The 18,304-nt window shown below is 51.5% G+C and overlaps 6 protein-coding genes across 6 annotated transcripts; 2 read left to right on the top strand and 4 right to left on the bottom strand.

Moving 5' to 3' along the window:
* Positions 1–433: 433 nt before the first annotated feature.
* Positions 434–1,296, bottom strand: PV05_10436 (uncharacterized protein; the record flags this gene model as incomplete). The annotated part of the gene is made up of 2 exons (XM_013456880.1): positions 434–786; positions 837–1,296. The coding sequence occupies 2 exons, from the start codon at positions 1,294–1,296 to the stop codon at positions 434–436; spliced, it is 813 nt and encodes a 270-aa protein (XP_013312334.1).
* A 1,548-nt stretch (positions 1,297–2,844) lies between these two features.
* Positions 2,845–3,951, bottom strand: PV05_10435 (uncharacterized protein; the record flags this gene model as incomplete). The annotated part of the gene is made up of 2 exons (XM_013456879.1): positions 2,845–3,674; positions 3,804–3,951. The coding sequence occupies 2 exons, from the start codon at positions 3,949–3,951 to the stop codon at positions 2,845–2,847; spliced, it is 978 nt and encodes a 325-aa protein (XP_013312333.1).
* Positions 3,952–4,390: 439 nt separating this feature from the next.
* Positions 4,391–5,344, bottom strand: PV05_10434 (uncharacterized protein; the record flags this gene model as incomplete). Its single annotated transcript, XM_013456878.1, has 1 exon — positions 4,391–5,344. One exon carries the CDS (start codon positions 5,342–5,344, stop codon positions 4,391–4,393), a length of 954 nt encoding a protein of 317 aa, XP_013312332.1.
* A 268-nt stretch (positions 5,345–5,612) lies between these two features.
* On the top strand, positions 5,613–8,970 carry PV05_10433 (uncharacterized protein). Its single transcript, XM_013456877.1, has 2 exons — positions 5,613–5,890; positions 5,937–8,970. Exons 1-2 carry the CDS (start codon positions 5,730–5,732, stop codon positions 8,845–8,847), a joined length of 3,072 nt encoding a protein of 1,023 aa, XP_013312331.1. The 5' UTR covers positions 5,613–5,729; the 3' UTR covers positions 8,848–8,970.
* A 273-nt stretch (positions 8,971–9,243) lies between these two features.
* PV05_10432 (uncharacterized protein) lies at positions 9,244–10,877 on the top strand. The gene is made up of 2 exons (XM_013456876.1): positions 9,244–10,014; positions 10,105–10,877. Exons 1-2 carry the CDS (start codon positions 9,502–9,504, stop codon positions 10,390–10,392), a joined length of 801 nt encoding a protein of 266 aa, XP_013312330.1. The 5' UTR covers positions 9,244–9,501; the 3' UTR covers positions 10,393–10,877.
* A 96-nt stretch (positions 10,878–10,973) lies between these two features.
* Positions 10,974–18,249, bottom strand: PV05_10431 (uncharacterized protein). The gene is made up of 2 exons (XM_013456875.1): positions 17,988–18,249; positions 10,974–17,924 (listed from the first exon to the last, which is right to left on the bottom strand). The coding sequence occupies exons 1-2, from the start codon at positions 18,011–18,013 to the stop codon at positions 11,321–11,323; spliced, it is 6,630 nt and encodes a 2,209-aa protein (XP_013312329.1). The 5' UTR covers positions 18,014–18,249; the 3' UTR covers positions 10,974–11,320.
* Between the last annotated feature and the right edge of the window lie 55 nt (positions 18,250–18,304).

Genomic DNA, 18,304 nt, shown 5'->3' with positions numbered 1-18,304 from the left:
CCTCGCTAGATTCGCTAACAGCATGAAGAGATGGTCATGTCATACAGGTCGATGAATAGCAGGGACGCATGGCGATGATGGCGACAACTAGAGCAGGTGATTAATTATACAAAGAGACAGGAAATCATTGAAAACACTTTATTTGCCAACGACATCCACTAGGATGCCAACTACAACATGGCACGCTCTGCTGGTATCTCATAATCGACTTCCATGATCACAACCATGTATCAAGCCACTGCTGCAAACTCCCGTATGCTGTGCAAAGCCTGCTCACAATTATTCACTGTTCATCTAACGTTCCCTGGATTTCGCCATTTGCGTGCACCATGAACCAACCCAAATCCCGTCGTATCATTCCGTGAACGAAGACCAAGATCGAAGAACGCCGCAACACCAACCAAGAATCCCTCTGTGCCCATGGGTGGCCAAGCTAAGAAACCACGTCGGCAGCATTGGCGTCCTCTTCCTCAAGACCGGTGAGAGTGCCCTCGTCGAAGTCGTCAAAGTGCAGACCAGCGTCACGACAGCGTTGTTGCCATTTGTTGGATTCGGCCCAAGCAGTACGAGCACTCTCCTTCATGCGGTCAAGACGGTTCGTCAATTCTCTCAAGGCAATCTCGAAGGTGGCACGCTCGGTCTGGAACTGAGCCTTCTCGGTTTGCATCTCCAAGATATACTGGTGAGTACGTTGGAGTATAGCTCCCTTGTTCTTCTCAGAGCATGGGACAATCTTGGCAATGTTCTCAATGCCCTCGTTGATGACCTCGCGGCGACGACGTTCGACTAGAACCTGTCAGTATACGTGGCTAGGTGGTGAATTTAGTGCAGCTTACCTTCTTTGTGGTTGTCCTTGCGAAGTTGGTGCCATTCCGAACTGCCCACAGGTGGTTTGTTGTTCTGATTGCCACGAGCATCCATAGGAGATTGCGCCATGCCACCCATGTTGTTCCCCATATTATTTCCCATGTTGTCCATGCTGGCGCCCATGTTGTTGCCCATTCCAGCCATGGCGGGAGGACTGTTCTCGTCAAAGGCTGACGACAACGCGGCAGCTCCATCAAAGGATGGTGGCTCAGGATATGCAGATTGGCTCATAGGCGCAGCGAGAGCAGCTTGCGCGGTTCGCGTGCTGTCGTCTGTACCCGAGACACCTTCGAGACCTTGGAGGAGTGCGGCATAGTCCTGGTGTTCTCCGTTCGTAGTTTGCGCCTTGGCTTCGCGACCGCCTCCCTGGTCACCTGGGCCTCTCTTGCGCTTGTTGTTAGGGTTCATCTTAGGATCCGGAGCTTCCATGGACGAATGGCAGTCGGCGACCTGATGTACAAAGGTTTCCACTTGAGGATGTCTTGAACGGGCACTCGAAGCCTGTCAAGCTGGTGGACGGTGGTCCGACAGGGCAGTGTAGAGTAGGGCAGTGAGATGAAAGGGTTAATCTGTTCAGCATCGAGGTTAGCCATGGTCAAAGTCGCCTAGTGATTGTAAACAAGATCCGAAAGGGTGAGCTCAGGTGCAGATGATGGGGATGTGGATTTTGAAGGGTCATCTGAGGCAGGCTGATGGGAAGCGAATGATGATGCGAGATTCAGACGCGCTGCTCTCGCTTGCACTTGACTGCCCTTCAGCTCGAGCCAGGCGACGCGCTTGAAGGTGCAGTGAAATTTTCAGTTGTCGCTGAGAGCATAATGAGCGAGGTGCAAGCGACATCACCAATAATTGAGATGATCGCGATGAAGGCGACGGGCTCGAATGCGCTCCTCTGGCCGCGCGATGATGGCAAGCCCGCGCCTTCAGAACGGAGACGAGGGGATTTCCACGTGAGCTGGTCACATGTTGAGAGTTGAGATGGGGAACTTACAGTCAGTCGGAGAAGCAAATGTGCTTGTGAATCACCAGGAACCGGAGGAACTTGTTCGCACAAAGCGAGATCGAAGGTGAGAAGGGTCTGTGAGTGCTTGACTATTCAGCCAAACAAGGACAAAAGCATTCAGTGTGAATTGCTGTGTCGGAACTCGAGATGGTTTCTAAGAGTATGAGAGAGCAAGGTCAAAATGTCATGTGACACGTCGCGCTAAACACTACAATTCACGCTAGACCACCTTCAATCTAGCCCAAACTGCACTGTCTGACTTGCTTGTCTGGTCCTATTTCCAACTCACATATCCAGTCTTTTCTCTTCATGTTGTGAGGAAACGTCCTCTTGGTCGAAAGGAAGACAGTGTCCAGTGTCATATCGCGGTGTTCTATTACCAAAGGACAGTTCGACCCCTCAACCCACAATCTCCTATACACGAGGGATGTACATGCCTTGCCAGTGTAAAGCATCGAGGTTGCGGATTGTTGCTTGCTTTGTCAGACCACAAAAGCCTTTGGCCAGGCTCGCACCAAAAGTCCCAAAGTGCATGTGATCATCAACTCACACTGGGTGCCCGTCACCTTTTCTCTTCAACTCCAGCTGATGGTGCATCTCGTGACTGTGGCTGACAACCCCTCCATCACTGCAAGTGTGTGCTGCATCAAATTAGTAGAGTCGCTTCCCAGTATCTTGAATGTTCACCCCTGGGGCGATCCACCGGCGTGGACATCCGTGGTCCATGAAAATTAGTGCAATATTCTGCCCCCTGTAGATGCATGTGATTAACATGAGAAGACAATAGCTTGAAGTCCTTCGCTCGGTCCGTGTACAAGTGTGAGCGACAGTTGGTCGAGACAATTGTCGGTGGTTTTTGTCTCCCTCTCACTAGCCTTCAGAGAGGCTCCACACAAGCCTGACAGTCGTCCCCATTGTCCAACAATTGAAGGTCTGGATGCTTCGTTGGCTGCAAGTACTGCTGAGCTCGCTCTTTATTCTATGGCGGCATCTCCAGACTCAAGACCGGGTTTGAGCGTGATCGCGTATTTCGGTGGACTCTGCGTATCCACAAGGAGCACACCCTCTTGTGCTCGGCCAAAGATGTCCCATATCCTCACTTGGTGTCCCTTCTTCATCCCCATGACACAGCTGCTGCCAGCGTACCTTACCTCGCCAATTCTTGGAGTGATACCTTCCTCTCCCGTCCTATTGGCGCAGATAACAATAGCTTCGGTGTCAGGGCCTTGCGGTCCGAAAAGCGGGCTGAGCCTGTCAACCCAGTAATTGATGGTGTCATGGTCCGGAGTCATCACCTGACTCGACACCTCCTCCGCGCTCAGCCTCGTGAGCCAGGCCATGCTAACGACAACAATCCTGGCACGGGACTCTCGCGCGTGATTGCCAAACTCGTAGGCAGTCCAAGGTGCTTCGAACTTGTAGGGATTCAGGTCCATGCAGATCCCTGCCGCAGCCTTGACCTGCTGACCCTTCCCTCCTATTGGTAACACACCCGCCCAGAAGCCTGAACCTTCTTGAGCCCACGTCTCGTCGGTATAGTACAGGAAGGACTTCCGGTAGTGGGCGACGACGTCTCCAGCAGAGCTAACAAAGACAAGAGAATTGTAGGCAATGGTGCCTGCTTCAGCGGTGATGTGCCTATCGAAGATAGTGTTGTAGTTGCCTTCTTCAGCCGCTTCCGGATATCCAACGGCGACGGTACATTGCAGACGTTTGGCGGTTCGAGCGGCCCACCTCGTTGAGGGACCTGCTGCTGTGGGCTCAAGGAAAGGTGCAATGGCTGCAAGGGAAGGGTGGTTGTACCCTGTCGCGATTGTCAATTCGAGAGACTTCCGGCCAGCGCTTATGACACTAGCTCCAGGGCTACCAAAAGCAGGATATGCCTCTCACTAATTCATTGTTTTGACGTTGTTGATTCGCAGTGATGACTTACCAGTAAATGCAAGCTCAGGCAGAATCAAGAGATCGATATCCTGGAGTAGACCTTCTCTTTCCTCCCGCATGAGCAAACTCTCTGCCCGGCTGAAATTTGCTGCCACCTCTCCCAAGCGTGGGAAGAACTGAAGCGTAGAGATTTTCATTTTGAGTCAGCCAGTGGGCAGCAGTCCCAAAGTGGACAGCAGAGATATCTGGGCCTTTTCAGTAGCTCATGGCGTTCAAGAGCCGCTGTGATCAATTTTCTGACCAGCAATGGCCATCCGATAGTCGCGGTGAAGATCAAAAGGAAACATCTGAGTTCACCTACGTTCGAGGTACGGAGTACACCTAGAAGATAAGCCAATTTTCGTGTCCTACCCATTTGCGTCACCGTCCATACTACGGCGGAGGTTTGTGCTGCCTATGGCATAGGCGAGGTTGAATCCTTGAGTCCTTTGAGTCTGAAGAATCATTGGCAGTTTCCAAGTAATCGTAGAAAGGCTTTTAATTGCCGATTCCAAGTAAAGTCCAGCAGGAACTCAATATACAATACGACTTACTGAGAACGATGTCCTCTCTGTGTGGTGCTTTACACGTTCCCCACTACTCGTCAATGTCCTCTCCAGCCTTCTCTCTCTTCTGCTTCTCCCGCTCCCGCTTTCTATCCAATAATCTATTCAGCTTCTTTGCAACATTGAACACTCCACCAGTTCCCGTCCCGCAGGCAGCACAGGACGGGTCCTTGCGATATCTTTTCAAAGCACATGCCTCGCAGAAGTAGTGGCCGCACTTGGTGACAATCGGGTTTTTGTAGGGCTGTTTGCAGATGATGCAGGCGAATGGTATGCTTTCCAGCAGGGCCTCATCATCCTCATCCTCCTGCGTTTGACCACGATTAGCGGAGGCGACAGTCTTCCCAGTCAGCTTCTTGCCCTTGGTATCAATCTCCCAATCCCGATCGAGTTGCCAGCCTTGTTTGTAGTCTTCTCTTGCATGTAGGAACTTGCAGCTGTCTCCAAAACCGCAAAAACCAGTCTGTTTGTAGTCTTTACACACATCCGGGGCAAAGTCGGTTACGGTTATTGTCCTGACATTGCCCGATTGTTTGACCGGCCCAACTTGCTTGCCTAGACGGTCCGGGTTTTTCTGTATGAAAGATTGGTAATTCGCAGCACCTTTGTATGTGCCATCGGACGTGACGGTGTCTTGTAGCTTCGATGTAGGCTTCTCTTTTCTATCATTTTCCTCATCATACCAATCCGCTCTCTTAGTCGCGTCGTCTTTATTCGTAAGGGCCACTATTGCGGCGCCGGAAGTCTCTTCGGCTGCTGCTACCCGGGGATTAGGGTTGTGTGATGAAGATGCTGTCACACCTAAATTCTTGCGCCTTCGCTTGACGGCTCTTCCCTCCTCGTCTTCTGAAGATGTGAACCCTGAGTCCGAATCGCGCTCTGGAGGAGGGGTAGCCACCCTCTTTCGAATTGTGGACTTGGGTTTCGCATTGCGCTTCTTGAAGGTCACCTGAGGTACATCCACGGCAGCTTGAACGTTGTCCATGATTGGGTGTCAAGTGAATGAAAAGTGAAGAATAAGAAGGACAGCGCCAAATATGAATGACGAAAAGTCGGGGCAGGGCAGGGCACTTCCAGATGCAGATGGCAAGATGATTCTAGCGCAAAAGATTGCTTGCATAAGCCAAGCATTTCTAAGCGGATGATCTGCAGCACTAAACCTTAATGTTCTCGCCACAGCTTCCCCTTTCGTAGCTGCATTAATTCCTCTAGGTGTCAGCAGTTCGAATTTGAATGCTTTCACATCGTTCAATGCACATACATTCGATGGATCATTTTTGACCAAACACGCTCTTTACGATGTCTCTGCCGTATCCATGATTTGAACAGCGGCTCGGGTGTCTCCGTTGACTCAATAACTCGGGAAGGCTATGTCCGCGCAAGTTGACCCCAGCCCACAAGCTGAGAGCTCCCACAGTGGTCCTCCGGCAGTAGCAAGGCCAACCGCAGGCACAGAAGGCCGAAATCGGCAGAAGGTCGTCGCTTTCAAGGTTTCTCACGTTTTGCTCAGCGTCTTCTTTCTCTGGCTTACGTACTTAGACCCGTGCCCCGTGGAAGAATCATGCTGACCGGCGCAGAATTGTTCATGTTATTGGCATTCTCTTCTTTGCGAAAGGTTTCCTTCTCACCAGGCTCGTTCTGGACAACAAGTCCGAGTGTGCTGTACTTCCAGATGGGCAACCGTCCAAAGAGACAAACGGATGCTGGCATCCAAAGACCTTCGAGCGAGCTGTGATTATAATAGTCGACGCGTTACGATACGACTTTACCGTTCCTTCCACAGGCAAACATTTCCTAGACGAACCTCAACAGAAATTCTACCTCGATAATCTGCCCGTTCTGTATGACACTGCCGTTGCCCAGCCGGAGCATGCATTTCTACTACCTTTCATTGCCGACCCTCCCACGAGCACTCTCCAGCGACTCAAAGGCTTAACAACCGGCACCCTTCCTGTGTTTATAGACATTGGTTCGAATTTTGCGGGTACCGCCATTGAGGAGGATAATATTGTGTCACAGATGAAAGATGCAGGGAAAACAATTGTACATTTGGGAGACGATACATGGCATGCATTATTTCCTGGATATTTTGACCCAAACATGACTAAACCATATGATTCATTCAACGTCTGGGATTTGCATACGGTCGACAATGGGGTCATTGAGCATATCATGCCGCTGCTCGATCAATCTCCTGTTCAATGGGATGTTCTCTTTGGCCATTTTCTAGGCGTTGACCACGCCGGTCACCGCTATGGACCCCAGCACCAAGCAATGGCCGAAAAGCTACGACAGATGAACGGGGTTATAGAGGAGATCATGAAAAAACTCGGCGACGATACTCTTCTTGTAATTATGGGAGATCACGGTATGGACGCCAAGGGCGATCATGGAGGAGAGTCAGATGACGAGGTGGAAGCTGCCCTGTGGATGTACTCGAAGAAGCCACGATTTGGGAGGACACACCAGGACGCTATGATGCCGCCAAAAACTGCCAAAGAGAGACCTGTAGGACAGATCGACTTGGTATCGACGCTTTCAATTCTGCTCGGTCTCCCAATACCTTTCAATAACCTTGGCAAGCCCATTGCCGAAGCCTTTGCAGGACCTGGAAGGACAAACTGGAAGAACCTTGTAAGAGTCGAGCATCTAGCACAGACCCAGATTGCGCGGTACCAGGAGCATTACTCCCAATCCCGAGACCTCGGACTCGATGATGATGTATATCAAGATCAAACCATGCATATGAGACGATCGGCAGAAGCAGTGGTGAATGGCTACTGGGAGGACGCCTACGGTGCTCACGTTGATTGGCACAAGGAAGTCATTGGCATGTACCGAAAGCTATGGGCCAATTTTAACTTGGCCGACATGCTGTATGGAGTGGTCATCTCAGGCCTCGCTCTTAGCTTTCTGCTTTTCTTTGCTCGCTTTTCCAAAGCAGACAGGTCCATCGTTACAACCAGTCTGCTCAGGAGTGCTGGCCTGGGAACTGCTGCTGGCGTAGCAGTCGGCCCAGTGTTGGGCGTTGTGCTACCGACCTATTTTACCGCTGTCGCCGGTCTTGTGTTTGGCGCCACTGTTGGGGGTATTATCAGTGCTGGCGTGTGGTGTTATCAAAACCGAGTGGCCAAAAAGTTTCATTTTCCTTCAGCATGGGGTGGGATGGCTGTCATTTTCGTTGTCAGCCAGTCAGCCGGATTTGCTTCCAATTCCTACACCATCCACGAGGATACTATTCTCCTATTCTTCTTGACCACCTTTGGCATCATGTCCATGATGTCTTCACTGCGACAAGCATATCAGGCAGACCGAGTTTTGGGTGTATACCAATCAGTATTGTTCATACTCTTGGCTCGACTTGCGTCATTCTCGCGTCTATGTCGGGAGGAACAGATGCCAGGGTGTCGATCGACTTTCTACGCCTCTTCAACTTCCTCGACCTCTGCGCCGTGGCAATTGTTGATCCCGTATTTAGTGGCTTTGATCTTACCCGAAATCGTCAAGGCCTTTTATCGTGGCACGGCCTCTTATGCTGGCTCGGCGGAGTTCTGGATAGGCTTCTGCTTGCGCTTGGGGTTATTACTTGTCGCGGCCTACTGGACACTTGATGCTGCGGACAATGGCGAGTGGTGGAGAGATCGGATATCCTCGTCAACTCTTCAAACGATCAAAATTACGTTGGCCCGATGTGCTCTTGCCGTTGCTGTCCCAGTTGGAATGGGTACTTTTATATGGGCCAAACCTTGCATCGATATCTCCATCGTCGAACCGACAGCTCCGGTCGATGAAACAGATGCGCCGGCGCGACCGCAACTTACCATCTTCGGCTATGCAAATGCATATGGCAGCCGATATTTCCTCATGATCCCTACTTTGGTCCTGACTGTGGCTCTCTTGCTTCCACCTATGGGTCAATTCACGATTGCAATTTGTGCCTGGCAGGTCCTTTGTCTGCTCGAAATCCTGGACACGAATGCCCTTAGCATAACTTCGACCTCGCAATCCGGCATTGGACCAATCATGCTTGCTCTGCTCGGGTCCTACCACTTCTTCAAGACGGGACACCAAGCCACTCTCGCATCAATTCAATGGAACTCGGCTTTTGTACCTCTCCGCACCATTCGGTATCCCTGGTCTCCGCTGCTGGTCATTTTGAACACGTTTGGTGCACAAATCATATGTGCCGCGGCTGTTCCTCTGACTGTGTTCTGGAAAAGACCATTGGGTAAAGCTGGACTCAAGGGGTTGTGGAACGATGTAGTCAATGCATGTCTCACGCATGCGCTGTATTATGCTACGATCCAGCTGGCGACCACGTTGTGGGCAGGACATCTACGGCGGCATCTGATGCTGTACAGAGTATTTATGCCAAGGTACTTGATGGCAAGTGGTGTTCTCTTGATAGTGGATGTTGTACTTGTCGTTGCTGCTCTTGCTGGAGCCCGAGTCGTTGGGTTGAGTGTTGGGGAAGTGTTTGGCTATTAACATCAGTATCTACGAGTATTCCAGACCAATCAATGGCTGTTGGTCTCATCATGTAGTCGTCCTTGTCGTGTACTCCGAAGGGGTGATACAGGAACAGCACTGTCTAACCACAAAGGGAATCCACCCCTTGAACTTTCCTTAGTCACCTCGTCGTCTCGTCACCCAGCGCCTGACAGTCATTCAGAATACGCTGAGTCAGGCTGGCACCCGGTCGCCTCGCACCACAAGGACTTCTGAGGAGGAGGTGGGTGAAGTTGCTGTATTGAGGAAACGTGCTGTGGAAGTCTGTGGTTTCGGTGGTCATTTAATCCGAGCTGGTTACGTCATCCGGGCGTGACGGAAACACCTGCATTGAACCCCCACCATCATCCACCATCATCCACCATCACCACGTATCTCAACCCATCACAGTCGCCATTAACCGACCGACGAAGATCGATCCATTGAGACTATTATATCTTCGTGGTCCTCACTTTTTTCTCTGGAAATTTCTTCTCACTATCTTTCTGCCTCTACATCTTACCTCTCTCACAAGCTTCTTCGTTGTCTGAGAAAGCTTTACGAGTACAACTGTCTCAATAAATTACTCCCGTCCACATCATACCCCTCACTTCTAGTATATACCTACCACCTTAACACCACACGCAGTCAAAAATGCCTATCCCCGTGCCAAAAGCAACCGAGTTGAAGGACCTCTTCTCCCTAAAGGGCAAAGTGGTCATTGTCACCGGCGCCTCCGGCCCGACTGGCATCGGCACTGAAGCCGCGCGTGGCTGCGCCGAAATGGGCGCCGACGTCGCCATCACCTACTCGTCCCGCCGTGAGGGAGGCGAGAAGAACGCCAAAGAGCTGTCCGAAAAGTACGGCGTCAAGTCCAAGCCCTACAAGTGCAACGTCGGCAGCTACGCCGAGGTCGAGCAGTTGGTCAAGGACGTCGTCGCCGACTTCGGCAAGGTCGACGTCTTCATCGCCAATGCCGGCCGCACCGCCGACGCCGGCATCCTCGACGCCCCTGTGAGCCAGTGGGAAGAGGTCATCCAGACCGACTTGACCGGTGTCTATCATTGCGCGAGAGCGGTTGGCCTGCACTTCCGTGAACGCAAGACGGGCAGCTTCGTCATCACGGCCAGCATGTCTGGACACATTGCCAACTACCCGCAGGAACAGGTGCGTTGTTTTGCCCCCCTCTCTTCTCCTAGTTTCCCATACACCCTCCGGCAAGAACATCCCACTAACACTGCATTTGCAAATGAACAGACATCCTACAACGTCGCCAAAGCCGGCTGCATCCACTTGGCACGCAGTCTCGCCAACGAATGGCGGGACTTCGCCCGCGTCAACTCCATTTCCCCCGGCTACATCGACACCGGCCTGTCCGACTTCGTGCCCCAAGACATCCAGCAGCTCTGGCACAGCATGATCCCCATGGGCCGTGACGCCAAGGCCACCGAGCTGAAGGGCGCCTTCGTCTACCTCGCCAGCGACGCGAGCTCCTACACCACCGGTGCCGACATCGTCATCGATGGCGGGTACACTGCTAGGTAAAAAAAGAGGGGCAGCCACACAAAAAAGCAGCAGGAGGTCGTGACATTCATTACCAGGGCGAAGGGGGGAAGAAACAACTGAAAAGGAGATAAGAGCTGTCACAGGGAGTTATGGCTGCTGCCATGGTGATGCATGTGGTGATATGCTAAAGTATGAGGAACGGGAAAAGGTGCAGGCACAATGAGATGTGCTGTGCTGTGTTGTGACGTGGTCGAGTAGATCATTGCTGCCAGACGGGCAAATCCACTTTTGATGGTCCGCTGGCTGGCATGATTGATTGATCGAGTCCCCCCTTAAATGGATGGTCCGATGTCATTGCTGATATAGAAAATGAAGAAGTGGCAATCAAAGTCCATGAATCTTGACTGCGAACGCATTTCGTTAGTATCGTTCTCAGTTTCTGTAGAACGCCACTCATTCGTATGGTGGCCGAGGCTGCTGATCTACAATTGATGCGATGTAGCTGGTCAAAAGATGTTTGTCCGCAAGCGTAGTAGCATCACTTTCGAGACCTGAAAGTTGCTAACAATGGAGAGCCTGGCCGTTTCAAGCACCGGTGAATGTCAAGGGCAAAACCTTCTCAATGTTTCAGACGCCTCCTTCGGCGCAGATCTCTGTTTCGATTCCATTGGCAACAACGCCCGTCGCTATGCTATGCTGTGCTAACCGCAATGCTCAATGCTCAGTTCCAATTATACAGCCTCAGGGTAGCTAGCCCCCGGTCAAGGTCCACCATTGCCATATGTAAACGCCGTGCTCCTGTCTAATATCCATCGTCCGTAGATGGCGTGCCCAGAACTTTTGGATCGCCATACGCTCCATTCGTGATATTTGAAATATCCAAGCTCACCTCTGCTCATGGCAAAGGGTCAGTATGATGCTTGCGCGAAAATGCAAGAATGTTCGCTGAAATTTTTGGTCGTTGTGCTCATCTTCGTTTCATAAACATATCATCCGCATTGGTCTTCTTCTTTCGAACCATCGGCGGCCCATGGTTCACGGCTGGAGGCCGACCGCCTGGCCCCCCGGGTGGTCTGGGAGGTAGGCCTGCAGGTCCCGTTGGTGGAGGACGAGAAAAGCCCTGGCTGGTAGTAGCACCACCCTTCGGCACACCACCAGCAGGGCCATGCATGGCGACCTTATCTCTCTTCGGCAGATTACCTCGATCAGAAGAATCACTCGATGCATCTCTCTTTCTCTTCGCCTGGTGTGCTGCACCATTGAGAGGCGAAGCCGTGCTCTTTACGGTTGGAATCTTTGCCCCGTGCTCACCCAGCTGCTTCTCGGCCCGTCTTTCTCGTGCCTTGTCCCTAGCATTTCCAAAGCGAATCTCCTGTTTCTGCACCTCGGCTTGTTGGGCTTTGGTCAACCTATACTTAATAGGCGCCACACATTTGTCAGTAGTGTGCCCAACTTCGCCGCACGAGATACATCGAGGTGCAGAGCAGCTCGAGTAGCTGTGTCCGCCGCTATGACAGCGGTGACAGTTTCCCATAGCAGCAGCTTTGGCCTCTTCGTTGTCGCAGTTGAAGCTGAAGTGCTCATAAGAGCCGCATATCGTACAGTTGGCCAGATCGTTCAAACCAGTCCTACCGCCTGAAGGACCGTAAACACCCGATCTAGGTTGATCGGACCCAAAATGCTCACGGTCTGTGTGGACTTCTGGCCCTGGCTTGGGCGGCAGCGGTCTCGATTCGCTCTTGAGATCTGGTCTAGACGGCTCTCTCGTGCCCTCGGGACGTGCCAAATCTGAACGTCTCAGCTCAGCACTCGAGGATGTCGAGGCGATGGAATCATGAGAAGCACTACTGCCTGGCCTGGAAGGTAAAGGCGTGGTTTGATTCGACGAAAGCCTTGAACGAGGTTCATCTCTTCTTATCGGTGTTGGTTTCGGTGTTTCCGCAGCTGAGTTTTGACGGCTAGCAGGAGGTCGTACAGCCTCGGATCTTGGTCGATCAATGTCCATGCCAGAGTCGTGGCGGGAAACTGAGGGACGGCCGACCTCGGAGTCTCGTCCATCAACTTCCATCATGTCCACGTCGTCTTTCATCATATCCTCAGTCAAGAGTGGCCGTCGAAGCAGGTTCGTAATGTTTCCTTCCGTGTATACATTTCTGCTCTTCGCATCGTTGACAAGCGCCCGCCAAAACTCGCCCTGCATGAGTGCCTGCGAATTACCAAGGACCCACAGCGAGCACATGGCTCTCGTTAAACCGACGTTCATACGGCGGATGTCTTTCAGGAAACCAATACCTTGAGTAGAGGCTCGGACACAAGAAAATATAATGATCTCACTTTCTCGGCCTTGAAAAGCATCGGTGGTGTTGAATTCGACCTTGGAAGTGATATCCTCGCCATATCGCTGCTTGAACCGCAGCCTAAGCTCCTTCAGCTGACCTTTGTAGGGAGTGATGATGCCAATTTTGCGGGAGAAATCGTACTTGGGTACGTCACTCACCAATCGATCATAGAGCTGCATTGCAACATTCAATTCAGCAATATTGACGAGCGAATGACCCTTGGTAGCAGCCTGGCTCATGCCCTGCACGTCAAAGAACCGATACGGAGCGAAAATGTCGCTGTGGTGCCAAGGTCGGTGTCGGAGTTTTGCCATGCCAGCACCATCTTTGAGCCGAGAGTCGTAGAACGTCTTGCTCGGGAAGAGACTGATTTCTGGATGCATACGATACTGGGTATCCAAGAGATGCACGTCTTTTTTGTGATTGTTCTCCATACGGGCAAACAAGCTCTGCTCGTATTGGAATTTGGCAGCAGCCCGAGACAGGACGGTCGGCGGTAGTTGTTTCGGGTCACCAACCAGGATGCATTTTGAGCATCCATACTTGAGTGGAATGAGCGCCGAAAGTTCGATTGACTGAGCAGCTTCATCGATAATGACGGTCTCAAACTCGATATTCAAGCCTTGGAAGATTTCGTGCCCACTTCCGCTGAGGGTGGCGCACAGAACGTGGGCTGAATCGAGGATCTCCTGCTGAATTCTCTTTCGGCTGAGCTCCATGTCACGAGTGGCAGTGTTTTGGCGTTCTCGCATGTCGTCGATCTTCGCACTCAATCCATTTTTCTTGCGTTTCAGGGCGTCCATGAGCTGCTCGTCGGAGCTCGGCACCGTTTGGCCTTTGCCACGCTGGTCGTTGATCCGATCACGAAGCGTGTTCAGCTCTTCGGATACCGCCTTGTGCTCCATCATGACCGAATGAATGTCTTCCCGAGGGTCTTTTGGTGCTGCGGAGTTAAGTTTAGCGTTGACGAGCTCCTCCAGTGTAACGTCTTTCACATTTGCGTTGATAGCATCGGTTCGCCCCAGACGCACCACCGACAAATTTTCCAATGTGCCGTCCATGAGCGTGACACCCAACTTCAATCTCATGACAAGTTCATCGACAGCTGCATTACTGGGAGCACATACCAATATCTTTTTTGTGGCTGGAGGAGCCGTGATGGGACGACCTGTTGCTGTATTCAATCGAGGAGCATTGGTATTCGTCTTCTTAACGAAGCCCGTCATCATGGCACCAACCAGTCCGCAAATGGTTTTCGTCTTTCCGGAACCTGGAGGACCCTGGATCAAGGTAAAAGCATCATTGTCAAGCGCTGACTTGATGGCTTTGGCCTGGGCTAGATTGACGTTGTACGTCTTCTTGAAGGGTTCGAGATCCTTATCCGAATAGTCCAGAATTGGCGATGGTTTGGCTCTGATGATCTCCTCGGAGAGATCGTAGTACTGCAGTGCCATCAACGCGCCGTATTCTCGCTCCAGTGGCGTGAGGGAAAGAACTTGTACACCGTAAACGGTTGCGTTATCGTTCAAGAACGGCCGCAGAGGGTTGCCTGCCGCGCAGACACGATAAACGACCTGGACTTCACCCTTCTTTCTGGTAATCTCCTTCACACGTGCTAAGCAATGTGGCTCGCTCGAGTCTCGATCCGGTTGCTTAGATTTCGACAGGAGAACAACATCCGCGGTCCCGATTCCAAGATCTCTGCCTTCTGCCATAGACATTTGAGAATTGATCTCAACAAAATTGTCAACGATCAACGAATTGGCAACTTTCACCTCAAATGGTTTGAAATTGCCATCTTCGCGAGCGGCTCGGAAGCTTTGCCAGCCTTCGAGTACGAGGAGCGGTTCGAAGGTCTTTTGATAATCCTGGGGACTCCGGAAGGTTTCTGTTACCAAAGTGTAATCATCCATCATCGAATTAGGAGGAAGATCGGTGTCTGCAAAGAAATCCCAACTAAGGATCGTCCGGTGAAGATCAGTCAGATCGGGGGCAAGCCGGGCTCTGATATCGCGCTGCGAGCGAACTTGTTTGACTTTTCGTACTGGACCAGCGGGCATAGGTTTCCTCACGCCGGCTTGACTGCGCACCGTCGGGCCTTGGGCTGTAGGTAGCTTGCCAAACAATTCTTCGTCTGAATCCGTCTCAGACTCAGAGTCCGACGAGACCATAAGACTGCTAGCCCTGGCAGCGTGGTCCTTGCCTACCACCCCAATGCCTGCGAGACCGGAGCCTTGACCAGCGGTCTGCTGACCAACTCCCACTCGGCCTCTGAGCTTCAGAGCAGCTTCCTTGTCTCTTAACTTCTGAGCGGCCACCTCTCGTTTGCGGTTTTCAATGAAGGCCTTGGCTTCTTGCGCCTTCCTGGCTGCAATGTCTATCGAAGCTGACTTCGCAGCGTTTTGCTTCACAGGTTGCGGTCGCGAAAGCAACGACCGTATCTGATTCTTGTCTTTGACAGTGACGCTGGTCTTGTGAGTGTTGAGTGTCTTGCTAGCGATCTCGACAAGATCTTCATCTGCAATGTCATCGTCGCCGAACTCGTCGACACTGACTTCTCGAGACCCAGGCGTAGAAGCTTCGGATCGAGTGACAGCTGCAGAGTCAGTCCATCCTTTCAGGTCGAGAGTGGACTGCTTCTTAGGGACGTGTCTCTCGATTTGTCGGCCCCAGTAATTTTCTAGTGCTCGGACTAGTATTGCCTTCTGAGACGAAGTAAGAATAGTCTTGATGGACTGTTTTGTCGTGACTTCCTGGATGTATGCTAGTCCTTCACTTTCTGTCACCAGAACCTGATGCCCTTTCAGACGGTACAACATATTGGTGATGAGTGACACTAGGGTATCAGCCAGATATTCGTCACGTAGCCTCAGCCACTTCGACATAGCATCCAGTGTACTCAACGGCGACCCTATTCCAGGGTCATCTGAATCCAGTAGGAGCCTCGGAATTTCTTGAGCCTTATCCGGCTTTGCCCTCGTGATGACACTGGAGAAGAGATCGTATTGCTCAAAAAGAGCTCCAGCGTATTGCATGGCATCTCGACAAACTTCAATCATGAGGCTTTTGTTATGGAGCTCTAGTGACCATCGTTCGGTTTGACTGTAGATAACCCTAAGAGCAATCCACTGGTACGACCAATAATTCTGGATAGCAGAAGCATCTCGTCCTGAGATCTTGGCTTTTCTCAATTGGCCGTCCATAGGATTGCAAAGAATGTCAAGGATTTCCATGCCGGTCTTGAGTATCCGTGGTACAGAAGCAAATGTTTTGTAGTTAGCTATTCGCCGGAAGGTCCAGCAAACACCGTAGATTGTGGTCCCGAGGAATGCTCCAAACAGATGCGCCAACGCTTCCTTCCGGCCAGATTCTCCACTGATGTTTTTGACCACATCGATGGCCGCTAGATACGTGCTCTGGTCGGGCGAGAAGAGAGCAGCAATGAGAGGCATGCTGGTTTCTTGGGCTTTGAACAAGAGGTCGAGATGAGATGGGCTGAACTCTGAAATCCGTTCGAGAAGTTTTCCGAGCATTCCAGTGAGCTTGTCAAATATGGAATTAAACGACTTCTTTTCTTGTATCGCGCTTGAGCCTTCCCTGATACGAATTTGTTCAAGGCCTGGCAAAGCCATTATCCCCAGTAGCGCTGCCGAGGAAAGGTGAGGATCGCTATCTCTTAGGTTGTTGGTGATGGCAGTCCAGAGTTCCGGTGTATACGAGCTTGACCCGTGTCGCAGATGTCCCTTTGTGCTCAGAATTTCAAAATCCGCCTTCAAGCATTGACATTCGAGCGCGACGGCATTTTTCGTCAGGGTTAGAGCATTATTTCTCGCTTCCGGCCCCACCGCCTCTGCCAGTGCCGGGTCCTTGGGATTCAGGATCTCGTCCAGACGATGACCAATGAGATTCAGAGTGTCGGACAGGACCAAGCGTTCGACATTCTTTTGGTCGTCCTGATTGCCAGTAAAGCACATCACTGTACTCAGAAGGACGGTCACCGCTGTTTCGAAGCATGTCAGCCGGGCAGCAAGTTCAAGATTCCGGTTATCGATGCGGTCGAACAGTTGAGCAACAATGGTCTGGGCAGCCGCTGGTCGATTGGCCGGCTTGAGAGACAACAAGAACGAGGAGATCCAAGAAATCACGTCGTTATCGGCCTTGATATTGGGCCTAGGGTCGGGTTTGACAAAGTCCTGGAGGTGCTTGTTGAATTGAGGGCTGGCAAAGACCTGTTCAACAATGGTCTGCGAAGAAATCGAGCCCATTGCCTGCCAAAATGCATCAGGTGCTTTGTCGAGTATATCTTGCAAAGTCTGAACAATAAAGGGGATCGCTCCCGACCGTTTGGCCAGGTGGTTGAGGGCAGTGGTACAGATATTCGGCTGCAAGTCGAACAGCTTGTATGTGATCATTCGTTCGTCGAGTTTGCTGACTACGAGCTTGAGGGCAGACCATAATCTGGTAACGTCGCTCGGGTCCGAGGTTTGTTGTAGCTTCTCTTGAAGAAAGTCCTTGATCGCCCAGTCCCATTCAATATCCCTCAAGAATCTATCGAGCCGCTTCCAGATCGAACTCGCCCAATTAAGGCGTACCGAGTTGGTGGAGAACAAGAATCTCGTGGCGGCTGGCAGTATTTCCCGCATCTTAAGCGGCCTCTTGGCTTGAATTGCCTTGAACGGTCCATCAAAATGTTGCTTGAGCAGGGTTTCGTTTTGCAGAAACACTTCGCATATGAGCGCCTCGTACAGGGCATGCAAATCCTTGGGTGTCAAGGCTGAGGTCTGTCTCTGCGGTTCCGGCAGGCTCTGGAGAGTCTTGTCTGCAGAGTCGAGACCTCGAATAATGCGCTGGACATCTCGTCGGTTGATGATGGAAAAGAAATTCTTGATGTCTTCCTCCTCATACTCTTCTCTCAGGGCAGTCAAGAAGTCCACTTTTGCTATGTAGTATTCGCGAATGCAGATGTCGCATTTGGCCAAGGCCTCGTCAAGGGTGTCCCAGATGAAGTTTTGATATTGTTCGCTCTGAGATCCGTCGTAGGCAAGAAGTTGCAGCGATGAAATGAACTTTTTTCTCCGGGCCTTGGTCTCTTCAATTCTGGCATTTCTCTCCGGATCATCCTTGCCCTCGACATCTGCGTCCGGATCCCGCTCATCTTCGTAACGGTCGGGGTCATCGTCGTTTTCTCGAGGACAGAGAAGGTGTTTTCCAGCAGGGAGTTGCTTGATCTCTCTGAAAGTCACAGGTAATCAGCACGGCAAGATCTTCCACTAGGACATTCCAACATCTACTTACTGCAACGTCGTTATGAACTCCGCCATGATTGTGCTTCAAGTGAGGGGAGAGCACAGGTCGAGATGCTCTGAACGAACAGGAGGTCCTCTCTCATAGTCATGGCAAGATGATGGTGAGTGTGAGAGTGATTTGGTATCTGTCAAGGATGATGGTGATATCCAAGCATGGTGTGTAGTGGGTTGAGGCAAAATGTGTCGTTGTTATGCTGGCTTTGGCTCAGGCTTTGCACAGGCAGCGAGTGTCGGATTCATTCAATTATTTCTCCGCAGGACCCGCGCAGCGCGTCAGTCAAACACAGGAAAGTCGCGTGCTGGCAA

The sequence above is a fragment of the Exophiala xenobiotica genome (assembly GCF_000835505.1).
Source record: "Exophiala xenobiotica strain CBS 118157 unplaced genomic scaffold supercont1.6, whole genome shotgun sequence".
NCBI classification, from domain to species: Eukaryota; Fungi; Ascomycota; class Eurotiomycetes; order Chaetothyriales; family Herpotrichiellaceae; genus Exophiala; species Exophiala xenobiotica.
The sequence above is the reverse complement of the archived record's forward strand: the minus strand, read 5'-3'. Positions and strand labels throughout refer to the sequence as shown.

Excerpts from the sequence above, each read along its gene's own strand:
- PV05_10433 (XM_013456877.1), top strand. The coding sequence starts at position 5,730 with ATGTCCGCGCAAGTTGACCCCAGCCCACAAGCTGAGAGCTCCCACAGT. Across the intron at positions 5,891-5,936 it reads GTCTTCTTTCTCTGGCTTAC|AATTGTTCATGTTATTGGCA; the intron begins GTACTTAGACCC and ends TGACCGGCGCAG.
- PV05_10432 (XM_013456876.1), top strand. The coding sequence starts at position 9,502 with ATGCCTATCCCCGTGCCAAAAGCAACCGAGTTGAAGGACCTCTTCTCC. Across the intron at positions 10,015-10,104 it reads CCAACTACCCGCAGGAACAG|ACATCCTACAACGTCGCCAA; the intron begins GTGCGTTGTTTT and ends GCAAATGAACAG.
- PV05_10431 (XM_013456875.1), bottom strand. The coding sequence starts at position 18,013 with ATGGCGGAGTTCATAACGACGTTGCA. Across the intron at positions 17,925-17,987 it reads GAGTTCATAACGACGTTGCA|AGAGATCAAGCAACTCCCTG; the intron begins GTAAGTAGATGT and ends TGTGACTTTCAG.